Raw genomic sequence first — 12,931 nt, forward strand, 5'->3', positions numbered from 1 at the left:
TTAGTTCCTGGTTCTCATATTCCAATGCCTGCTTGTCACCTTGTTAGTTGTCTGCATTATATGCATTTGTTTATCAGTGCTACAGGGCATATAATGTTTGATTCACCGTGTGCTTTGCTAAACAGGACAACAAAAGTCTATACTACTAAGTTTTGACAAAAGTTATGTTGCCTACAAAAGTTTTAGGAACAACAAATAATAACTTGACTTTTAGTTGATCATTTGGTATCAGAAGAGGTTTATATGAAAAGTAAAGGCCTCTAGATTACGCTTATTTTACCAAAATATAACATGATCATGCCTTGATTTTTAATTATTTAATTAGGACAGTAAGTTCTGACTTTGCTTAGACAAAAGTCTTGTTACTTAACAGAAATAATGTCCAGTATAGAATATAAAGTGATGGTGCAGTGGAAAAAGAATTAATATAGTGTATGACTCCCTTGAGCTTGGAGGACTGCATCCATACATCTCTGCAATGACTCAAATCACTCATCAATAAAGTCATCTGGAATGGAAAAGAAAGCGTTCTTGCAGGACTCCTAAAGTTAATCAAGATTCTTTGGATCCATCATCAATGCCTCCTCCTTCATCTTACCCGAGACATACTCAATAATGTTCATGTCTGGTGACTGGGCTGTCCAATCCTGGTGCACCTTGACCTTCTTTGCTTTCAGGAACTTTGATGTAGAGGCTGAAGTATGAGAAGGAGCGCTATCCTGCTGAAGAATTTCATCTGATTCATCTGAGAAATCTACCTTCTGCCACTTTTCCAAACGATCAACTTAAAGTCAAGTTATTGTTTGCTGCTCTTACAATTGGGATTGACGACAAGACTTTTGTCAGGTAGTGTAATATTATTCCTTTTCGTTTTAGGAATGTCTCATTAAAAACTTCTACAAACTCCTTAAACTGATCCCTGATCAGAAAAAAACTTAAGATTTGCCTAGTGACTAATATAAATCCCCAAGTGGAGATCCATTACATTTTCTAAATGTTTAAAAACAGTAATGACTGAATAAAGACCTGTTAACTGAAGTCATGAGACCATGACAGTGTGTGCCAATACGTGCTCCACACAAAAGCTTTGTAAAGATTTCAGTTATCATTAGCTGCAGTTGGATCCTATTTGTCTTTTTCTATCCAGCACAACCTAAATAAATGACACAAATACTGAAAAATTATGTTTGTTTTTTTGTGCATTGTGTCATTTTGAAAGGCCCAAACCACATGCAATGTCAAAGACTTTAATCTGTGAAGAAGAGTGTTGGTGACTGAAGCTCAGAAAAACACCACAGGAAGCCTGAAGGAGCTCGTGCTGCTTCACATGTGATATGGGGTTGGGGATTTGATATCTCGGTGTGGTAATGCCACATACAGCTCATATGAAGCTGCAGGCAACGACGACGACAACAAAAAAAAAAAAACTGAATTCTGATGGAAAAGCAAGAAAATTCCCCAGACGTTTCAACAACATGCTGTGTGTTTTTTTTTATGATTCAGGTGTTTATATTTCACAGAGCAGCTGCAGTTTCCTCCGAGCCACAGCACAGATCTGTCTTCTTCTCAACGAATGCTCTCATAAATATTCATGATATGAGTCTTGAACCTGCATTATTGTGCGGTGTTGGATGATCGTGCGGTTATCGATGCGTCATTGATCAACAAATCACTGGAAAAGCAAAAGGTGTTGATGAATATTCAGAAGCAGCGTCGGTTTTGTCCAATCAGCATTGGCTGAGGCTGACCTGGAGCTGCAGTGTAGGGAGCAATAAATGTGTGCTCTAAACAAAGTGGAGGAAGCTTTAAGACTTACCTAAAACTAACTATTTAAATAGTTTAACAAAACCCAAGTCACCATTATGATCATGTAAAAAAAAAAGTCATTAAATATCCTAATTATATATACTTAATATTATTTATACACTCACTGGCCACTTTATTAGGTACACATTTACTAGCACTAGACTCCCTTCTGCCTTTAGAACTGCCTTAATCCTTCGTGGCATATATTCAACAAGGTACTGGAAATATTCCTCAGAGTTTTTGGTCAATGTTGACATGATAGCATCACATAGTTGCTGCAGATTTGTCGGCTGTACATCCATGATGCGAATCTCCTGTTCCACCACTTTCTGAAGGTGCTGTATGGGATTGGGATCTGGTGACTGTGAGGGCCATTGAGTACAGTGAACTCATTGTCATGTTCAAGAAACCAGTCTGAGATGATTGGAATTCTGAGCCAACCGTCTCAATGTCGCAGCTGAAATTGAGACTCATCAGACCAGTCAATGTTTTTCCAATCTTCTATCTGACATATCTTCAATCTGACATATTTTGGTGAGCCTGTGTGAATTGTAGCCTCAGTTTCCTGTTCTTAGCTGACAGGAGTGGCACCAGGTGTGGTCTTCAGCTGCTGTAGCCCATCCGCCTTAAGGTTTGACGTTGTGCATTTAAAGATGCCTAGGTTATAAGGAGTTATTGTTGCCTTTCTGTCAGCTCGAACCAGTCTGGCCATTCTCCTCAGACCTCAGGCATCAACTAGGCATTTGCGCTCACAGAACTGCCGCTCACTGGATATTTTCTCTTTTTTGGACTATTCTCTGTAAACCCTAGAGATGGTTGTGCATCAAAATCCTCGTAGATCAGTAGTTTCTGAAATACTCAGACCAGCCCATTTGGCACCAACAATCATGCCACGTACAAAGTCACTTACTGTAAGTAACCTTTCTTCTCATTTCTGATGCTCGGTTTGAACTGCAGCAGATCGTCTTGACCATGTCTTCATGCCTAAATGCATTGAGTTGCTGCCATGTGATGCCATGTAATGAGCAGTTGGACAGGTCTACCTAATAAAGTGGCCATTCAGTGTATACACAGTAGCACATATATACATATATTCACTCTTTCACTTTCCTTATTCCCCTTTTTCACTTGATTTTTTTAAGAGTGTGATAATTAAGTCCTCATCCATTGGAAGTGTATGCAAAGATAATTTTTGCTTTTGAAGCACAGAAAACAGCATCTGCTCAACCAAACATGAACAAGGTGACTTATTTTGGGCCTGTTCTTTGAGACCATCATAATGAAAATTCCTTGACGAAAAAGTGCACTTTGAACACCCTGATGGTTTTAACCAAAAATATTATAAGTTTAAGTTTCAAATTTATAAAGCACTTTCAAAACAGCTAGGGCTGACCAAAATGTAAAATAAAACAATACGAGGTTAAGATAGTGAGGATTTTACAAATAGGATAGCACAAATAGCAATAACTGCTTGAAGGAACAAGTGCAGGCAAGTTAAGAAACATGTACATTTAACAACAAGCAGATTAATACTTGTTAAAAGTTAAAGAGATCGTGTGAGTTTGAGTTGAGGGTTGACCATTATGCAGACCATTTCATAAACGAGGACCCACCACCGAAAAATCTTGGTTTCCCCCTTTGTTTGAACTTCGAGGTAAAGATTTTCAATAAATTAAGATTACAAGATCTTCTTGCTGGGTTATAGGAAAGCGGCATATCTGACGGATTATTTAGGTGCCAAATTGTGTAGACACTTAAATACAAACAGAAGATTTTTTAACTCAGTCCTGAAATGAACGGGAAGCCAATGGAGGGAGTGTAGGATGGGAGTGACATGGTCATATTTGTGACCGTTTTACGAAATTTGGCTGCAGATTTCTGGACCACTTGAAGTCACACTACCTGGGATTTAAAGATGCCGTACTGTATAGAATTACAGTTATCCAAGCATGAAGTTATAAACGCATGGATAACTGTCTCACATGACTTTTCAGGCCAAAAATGTTTAATTTTGAAGCGTAAACAGAGTTGAAAAAAACTTGAGGCGACAATAAAAGCAACATGCTGGTCAAATTTAAGGGAATCGTCGATGAGGACACCCAGATTGTGTACAAAACTTGAATTAAAACCTTTTTTTTAAAACAGTTCAAGCTCTCAACTGTTGCAATTTTAATTGCATAGGACAGGGTCAGGACTTCAAACCAGAAGATGAATGACCAAGACTTTATATGCAGTGTTTAGTGCATCATTAAAGACACAACTCATTCACTTATGTCTCTATTGAAACTTAGTAACACTAAATGACTTAAATAATGGCAGATGAAAGTCAAATAAAAACATGGATTATAATTCTGTTAAAAGTAATAAACTCACGTAGAGAATGCATTGTTCTGCCTCTCGCAGCGGATCCCCTTGCAGTGGTTGGGCTCATCTGCCGCCTCTGTCTCATAGTAAAAGTAAAGCTGGTTGAGTCCGTTGGCAAAGGCCAGCAGCACTAAACAGTAGATGAAGAGGAACTTGAGGATGTCCAGCAGCATGCGGCCCAGAGAGATCTGCAGCGGGCCCAGGTGAGAGTTCGCCGTGAACAGAGAGATGAGCCGAAGAGAGCTGAAAATGTTGGCGATGGCAAACAAAGCTTCAGCGATCAACGTCGGATGCCACATCTCCCATTCCTCTCGCGGACGAGAACTGTTATACTGGAGAGTACACAGACACACACACGAAAACATTCAGTTTATCATTTGTTAATTTTGTGTTATATTTTAGACACTGCACTTGTCAGCTTTGCCAATGACAATACAAGCTATAGATCCAGAACTGCTGTGTGTTTCTGATCAATGTGCAGCGATGAGTGTGAATGAATATACACTTGAAGTCAGAATTATTAGCCCCCCTGAATTATTAGACTGCTTGTTTGTTTTTCTCCCCAATTTCTGTTTAACAGAGAGCAGATTTCTTCAACACATTTCTAATCATAATAGTTTTGATAACTCATCTCTAATCACTGATTTATTTTATCTTTGCCATGATGACAGTAAATAATATTTAACTAGATATTTTTCAAGACACTTCTATACAGCTTAAAGTGACATTTAAAGGCTTAACTAGATTAATTAGGTTAACTAGGCAGGTTAGGGTAATTAGTAAAGTTATTGTATGATGATGGTTTGTTCTGTAGACTATCGAGAAAAAATATAGCTTAAAGGGGCTAATGATAATTTTGTCCCTAAAATGGGTTTTAAAAAAATAAAAACAGCTTTTATTCTAGCCAAAATAAAACAAATAAGACTTTCTCCACAAGAAAAAATATTAACAGACATACTGTGAAAATGTCCTTGCTCTGTTAAACATCATTTGGGAAATATTTAAAAAAAAAAAAAAAAAAAAAAGAAAGAAATTCAAAGAGGGCTAATAATTCTGACTTCAACTGTATGTTCTGAATGAATCAAGTGAATCAATTGCTCATTCTATATCAGTAAAAAAGGATGGTTATCCATAAATGAGCATTTTAGATTATATACTCACCTTCATGTCATTTGAATTTCTTTATTTAGCAAATCATTAAAGATATTGACAAAGGATTCTGTTGAATTGAATAAATAATTTTGTGTTATATTTTAGACACTGCCCTTGTCAGCTTTGCCAAAGCAATCCAAGCTATTAATCCAAAACTGTTGTCTGTTTCTGATTAATGTGCAGCTGTGAGTATAAATGAATCTACATTTTGAATGAATCAAGTGAATCATTTGCTCATTCTATGTCAGTAAATAAAAGATAATAACCCAAAATGAGGAATTTAAAATTACTTACATACCATGTCATTTGAATTTCTTTCTTTTGGCAAAGATATTCACACAGTTATATTATACACTGAATCATACCCTGAAAACAACAATTCACTGGATTTACTACACTATTTTAAACAAACAATTTATAGGGACTGTATTTTAGTCAAACAAATTAAATGTAGTGATGTTCAACTTAATTAGGTTGTTTAAATTCACCCGAAATAAATTGTTTGCAACCAGGTACCTTAAAAAATGAGTAAATTCAATGAATAATTTTTTCAGAGTATGTTGAATTCAATAAATTATGTATTTCTATAGCAATTTGACATGCCTTACACATTTAACACAGCTTAAAAAATTCTCTTCATGGGTCATTTCTCATCCAAATTTTAATATGTATTTATTTAGATACATAAATCGGGTCATTGTGCAATAAATACGACTTTTAAAATATAACCAATGTACAATGTGATCCTTGCATGATTTAGTTTCAGAACTCAGATCTCTACATTGTGCCACAATATTGTGCTGAGAACAAAACCCTGCAGGTTCAAAATGCAATTAGATAAATATGCAAGAACATTGCAAGAATACAAATACAGCACTGTTCAAAGGTTTGCAGTCACCAAAGCTGTATTTATTTAACTATTGCTCAACAGTTACAAGTTAAAATGACTGTTTATACACTGTAAAAGGGCTGGGTTCCACACACTTCCTTCCTAACACAAATCAATTAAGTTAACCTAATTGTTTTTGCAAATTTAAGTGGATTAAATATAAAATATTTAAGTTGTCTCAAAAAAGCTCAATAATTGTGTTAATTCAGCTCATTTGAAATAAACAGTTTGAACAACCTGCAAAAATCATGTTTGTGTGTATTCAATCAGTTTGAAAATGCGATTTATTTCATTCTCAATTTTTAGAGACTTCTGAATGATAGTGTACTGCATGCACAATGGGGCATTGCTTGCAGATGGTTGGTCAAGTGTTTGCATATTTATTAGAGTCCATTTTTAGCCTCATTCACATACCGCAACACCCACAGTCCAACACAACCTGCTGCTACAGTAAATGCACTAGTATAGCACTGCATCATGCATTTTAAAATCCATCGCCAAGTCACTGCCATTTGTTTCTAGGTAAACGAGTCTTTTTTTTTAATGCAAACGAAGCTCAATGGATTGGATTCATGAACGTGAATGGATTAGCTTATTTTGCCTGATGCAGTTAACTTTGCACTATTACCGCCTACGAACGCTGGCGGTAATTGTGTTGGAAAGGGATGTCTGTGTACAGTTTCCAGTGATCATGGCAGCCGCAATTCATCAAATGATGATCAAAAGATGAAGGAGTATGATGACGCTCATACTGTAGATCTAGACATGCTGTGTAGTCGAGAATGTTTGGCATTTTAAAGAGCAGATTCGGATTGGAGTGGTGAAAATTGCAATGCAAATTGCAATCAGCGCTAATTTGGTAGGCGTGTTTGCAGCATTACCTGATTTGCATAATTCCTTGAGTGAATCAGGTGCTGTAACAATACAAATAACAGTCGCAAAAGACAACATTACCCTCAGATTCAGAGAATTCTACCCAACAAATGGCTTCATTAGGAAAATCTAATCTCCAGCTTGAGAAATTCTTCCATTAGTTTTTTTGTTCTGGATACGCTTCTGTCTTTTTTCCAGACAGTTGAGTCAAAGGTCTAACAGGCTTTCTCTTTGACATTTCTTTCCTTGCATAACTTCAGTTGAGAGTAGAACGAGACGCTTCTCCCCTCAACACCATCTCTCAATTCCATGTTTCAGTGGGCAGAGAAATAAGGCTGGCTTTTCAGTGCCAGGCATGGCTGAGCTCTTCTTCCTTTAAATTCTGCTCTCTACTGGGACTATAAGACCACAATATTAACTGGCTAATACATTCATAGTCTAATCTCATGTTTTGAAATCTTACTATTAAATAGGACTGGTTGAATATGAAAAGAAAATTATAATAATTTTAAGAATGTATTATTATTTCAATTATTATGAGAGCGCAATATGAGCAAAACATAATACAAAGAACATACTTTTCCACAATATATGTCTGTTTTTTTATTATCTGGAACTGATGCATGCTTATATAATGCAGTAAGCATAAAAAAGGAAAACAATGTGCAAAACTTGTTTCACATTTGGATATTTGTGAGCGTCTGAGTGTGTGTTTCTCTCATGTGACTTAGAGTATATGCACTACCTGACAAAAGTCTTGTCGCTTATGCAAGTTCTAGAAACAACACATAATATCTTGACTTTTAGTTGATCATTTAGTATCAGAAGTGGCTCATATTAAAGGCAAAGTCCTCTAGATTATGCTTATTTTACCAAAATAAAGTATGATCATGCCTTGATTTTTAATTATTTAATTAGTACTTTAAGATCTGACTTTGCTTAGACAAAAGTCTTGTCACTTAACAGAAATAATGTCCAGTATAGAATATAAAGTCATGGTGCAGTGGAAAAAGAATTTATATTGTGTATGACTCCCATGAGCTTGGAAGACTGCATCCATACATCTCTGCAGTGACTCAATTAACTTATTAATAAAGTCATGGCAAAGAAAGCGTTCTCGCAGGACTCCCAGATTTCAAAATGTTTTGTATTCATCTTCAATGCCTCCATCTTACTCCAGATATGCCCAATAATGTTCATGTCTGGTGACTGGGCTGGCCAATCCTGGAGCACCTTGATCTTTTTTGCTTTCAGGAACTTTGATGTGGAGGCTGAAGTATGAAATGTCTTGATACCTCAGGCTGTTGATGTTGCCATCCACTCTGCAGATCTCTCGCACACACTCATACTGAATGTAACCCCAAACCATGATTTTTCCTTTACCAAACTTAACTGATTTCTGTGAGAATATTGAGTCCATGTGTGTTCCAATAGGTCTACTGCAGTATTTTTGATGATTGGGATGCAGTTCAACAGATGATTCATCAGAAAAATCTACCTTCTGCCACTTTTCCAAATGATCAACTAGAAGTCACGTTAATATTTGTTGCCCTTACAACTCGGGTCAACGACAAGACATTTGTCAGGTAGTGTACAAAGATTTCTTTCTTGGCAGCAACATTTATCAAGTTATTATTAGTACTTTTACAAATAAGGTTGCTATGATACTAACATTTAGATAAAAGTAAAAATTCAACACTACATCATAATATGTTAATGGAAAGGCTTTCAAGCTTTATAATGCCACGGACCCCTATTTTTACAGACTGAAATTCAGCTATTCCTCAAACAACAGTTTTCGCCATCCAATAAAAAAAAACTAAACAGCAAATGGAAAGAAACAGAATGCAGTACAGTAATCACGTTCTCTATAAGCACTGTGCCAAAATCTAAACAAAAAATAGTTCAATTGAACTGCCTGAGTATAAACTAATAATACACGCAGATAGAAATATTTATAGCCATTAAATGCATTTCTTTAGAACCTGTCCAAACACAAAACAGAGCATAAATAACATGGCTTGTGATATGACCATTTATCTTATCACACATGAATATGCGCACACACACACATACACACACAATTTAAGGGACTCGTGTGGGCTGAAACCCTGTCCATGCAGGGTGACTAAGACAGCTGCAGATGGTCATGAAGTCTGGAGCATGTCTGTGTCTGCGTGCGTATGTGTATGTGTGTGTGCTATTTGTGTTTACACACTTGTTTGTCTGAGATGGAGTATATATACAGTTGAAGTCAGAATTAATAGCCCCCCTTAATTATTAGCCCCCTCTTTATTTTTCCCCCAATTTCTGTTTAACAGAGAGATTTTTTTCAAGACATTTCTAAAGATAATAGTTTTAATAACTCATTTCTAATAACTGATTCATTTTATCTTTACCATGATGACAGTAAATAATATTTTACTAGATATTGTTCAATACACTATCAGCTTAAAGTGACATTTAGAGACCTAACTAGGTTAATTAGGTTAACTAGGCAGGTTAGGGTAATTAGTCAAGTTATTGTTTAATGATGGTTTGTTCTGTAGACTATTGAAAAAAAAAATATCTTAAAGGGGCTAATAATTTTGTCCTTAAAATGGCTTTAAAAAAAATGCTTTCATACTAGTTGAATTTAAACTAATAAGACTTTCTCAAGGAGAAAAAATATTATCCGACATACTGTGAAAATTTCCTTGCTCTGTTAAACATAATTTAGGAAATCTTTACAAAAAAGAATAAAAAAAATTCAAAGGGGTGGCTAATAATTCTGATTTTAACTGTACATGTGTGTGTGCACTGTTCATGAGGAACAACACAATTGTGTCGTATAAGTATGTGTCTTATGTATCCCCTTAAACCAATATTAAGGTAGTTTATAAGGACATACCTTATGTGCTACTCCTCGCAATTAATTCATTCGTTCATTTTCTTTTCAGCTTGTCCCTTTATTAATCTGGGGACGACACAGCAGAATGAACCACCAACTTATCAAGCATTTGTTTTACGCAGCGGATGCCCTTCCAGCTGCAACCCATCACTGGGAAACACCCATACACCCCCAGTCACACACATACACAATGGACAATTTAGCTTACCCAGTTCACCATAGTGCATGTATTTGGACTAACGGGGGAAACCGGAGCACCCGGCAAAACCCACACCAACACAGGGAGAACATGCAAACTCCACACAGAAATGCCAAATGACCTCAGCTGAGGCTTAAACCAGTGACCTTTGTGCTGTGAGGCAACAACACTACCCACTGCGCCACCTTGCCACCTTCCAGAAAAAATCATAAAAAAAATGATAAAATTTTTAAAAATCTTAAAAATCATACTTAACAGAGTCTTTTGAAATACAAAAAAATATGCTGGATCAGGAAACCTTTCCGTGTGGAGTTTGTATGTTCTCCCTGTGTCTGTATGTGTTTCCTCAGGGTGATCCGGTTTCCCCCACAGTCATAAAATATAGGTGAATTGGATAAATTAAATAGGCTGTAGTGTGTGAATGGCAGTGTGTGTGTTTTTTCCAGCACTAGGGGTTGTACTCTTGATGCTGGGTTAAGGCTGGAAGGGCATCCGCTGGTAAAACATATGCCCGAGTAATTGGCAGTCTGACTGTTGATAAAGCAGGGAATAAGCCAGAGACAAGTTTGACTGTATGTGTTTATTTATCTGTGTGTCTGCTTGTTTGTGTGTGTCTCTGTGCACTTTAGTGTGAGTGAAGAGGACTGAACTGCTCACCTTGACATAAGCCACGATCTTTAGAGAAATGGTGGCCAAATAGAGAGAATTCATAGCAAAGTCCATCAGGTTCCACCAGTCATGGACGTACTCGTTAAAACCTCCATCCCACATCTCCTTAATCTCAGCCCATATAAAGCCTAGGAGAAACAACAAACATACACAGATATTAACTTGAGATGCAAAACATATTGTTTAATGGGAATTTTCTTTTATTTTATATAAATTAATTTGCCCTCATAATCTTTAATCAAAAACCATAACCTTCCCGGCCCTCCTCCAAATGACTTGTCTTCACTTCCGGTTTGAAGAAAATCAAAATGTACTTTTGTTATTTCTGTATATACTGTTTACTGTATATAGTAGTGCAATTTATACACAATGTGTCTATGCACTTCATTACTTCATAAAAATTAATTTACCGTCATAATCTTTAACCAAATGCCACAACCCTCGAAATGACTTTCTTTACGTCCCATCACATGGAATGTTTTTAAGGTAGGGCTCGGCCAATAAACAATACTATATCGAATCGGGATAAAATTAGTCAATAACAGTGATAAGCTCTGGACTTTTTTACTCTTCATTGATCTAAGAGCCAATCACACAGCAGAAATGTGCAACAAAGGGAATCTAAAAGTGTGCTGATATTGCCCTTCTATAATGACAGTCTGGGAGGGGCTTTTTACCTCCTTTTTACCCCCAGTCCATCTTATTTCCTATTTTTCTATGCTATCTCTCGACGGACCGGTCTACCCCTGATATATGTAATGTCTGTGTAGGGTTGGAGGGGTCCAATTTCACTGCATGTAACAGTGTTGTGACAAATAAAGGCTCATCATCATATTAGAGATGGATAAAATTTTCCTCCACCGAAAATTTATCAGCCGAAAATATGTTATGCCATTTAATGGACCCTCTAATTTTTGTGGCTTCAGTCATTTAGGGCAGGGCTATTAGTCCTTTAAGGTGGGACTATTAGTCATTTAGGGCAGGGCTATTAGTCCTTTAAGGTGGGACTATTAGTCATTTAGGGCAGGGCTATTAGTCCTTTAAGGTGGGACTATTAGTCATTTAGAGCAGGGCTATCAGTCCTTTAAGGTTTGACTATCAGCCTTTGGGCCGGGGCTATCAGTCCTTTAAGGTGGGACTGTCAATTCTTTAGGGCAGGGCTATCAGTCCTTTAAGGCCGGACTATCAGTAATTTAGGGCGGGGCTATCCGTCTTTTAAGGTGGGACTATCAGTCTTTTAGGACGGGGCTATCAGTCCTTTAAGGTGGGAATATCAGTCCTTTAGGGCGGGGCTACCGGTCCTTTAAGGTGGGACAATCAGTCCTTTAGGGCAGGGGTATCAGTCTTTTAAGGTGGGAACTTTCAGTTCTTTAGGGCAGGGCTATCAGTCCTTTAAGGCAGGGTTTTCAGTCCTTCAAGGCCGGACTATCAGTCATTTTGGGCAAGGCTATGAGTCCTTTAAGGCGGTACTATCAGTCATTTAGGGCAGGGCTATCATTCCTTTATGATGGGACTATCAGTCCTTTAGGGAGGAGCTAACAGTCCTTTAAGGAGGGACTATCAGTCCTTTAGGGCGGGGCTATTAGTTTGTTAGGGCTGGGCTATGAGTCCTTTATTGGGGACTATCAGTCATTTAGGGTGGGAAAATCAGTCCTTTAGGACAGGGCTCTCAGTGCATGTCTTGTTTCTGCCCTGTCTTTGAGAGAGATAGTGGTTCTAATGAATATGATACAAATCCATTGTAAAATGTAGCTCCTCTGCCTCTGCCTCATTAACTTTCTGCACCAGAGGGTGATGACGGTGATTCCACTGGACAGTAAAATTCTCCAAAACTAAGTGCAAACTGGCATTCAAATCTTCCACCATTTTTTTTAGCAATGACTATGTTCCAAATCATGCACTGCCCTACCTTCTATTCTCACTAAACTTTTTAAATTGTATGTATGTAATTGTATATATATGTGTGTGTGTGTGTGTGTGTATGTGTGTGTGTGTGCACGCACACACACACACACACACACACACACACACACACACACACACACACACACACACACACACACACACACACACACATATATATATATAT

The 12,931-nt window shown here is 37.3% G+C and overlaps 1 protein-coding gene across 17 annotated transcripts in view; it reads right to left on the reverse strand.

The window, feature by feature from the left end:
* trpc5a (transient receptor potential cation channel, subfamily C, member 5a) overlaps window positions 1-12,931 on the reverse strand; it is a 146,338-nt gene that overhangs the window by 29,024 nt on the left and 104,383 nt on the right. For 16 of the 17 annotated variants that reach the window (NM_001441823.1, NM_001441824.1, NM_001441826.1 and 13 more), the window contains 2 exon segments: window positions 4,180-4,502; window positions 10,831-10,970. In NM_001441823.1, coding sequence (NP_001428752.1) covers window positions 4,180-4,502; window positions 10,831-10,970 — 463 coding nt within the window. 17 annotated transcript variants of the gene reach the window in all.

Source organism: Danio rerio, chromosome 1, assembly GCF_052040795.2.
Source record: "Danio rerio strain M-AB ecotype USA chromosome 1, GRCz13ab, whole genome shotgun sequence".
NCBI lineage: Eukaryota > Metazoa > Chordata > Actinopteri > Cypriniformes > Danionidae > Danio > Danio rerio.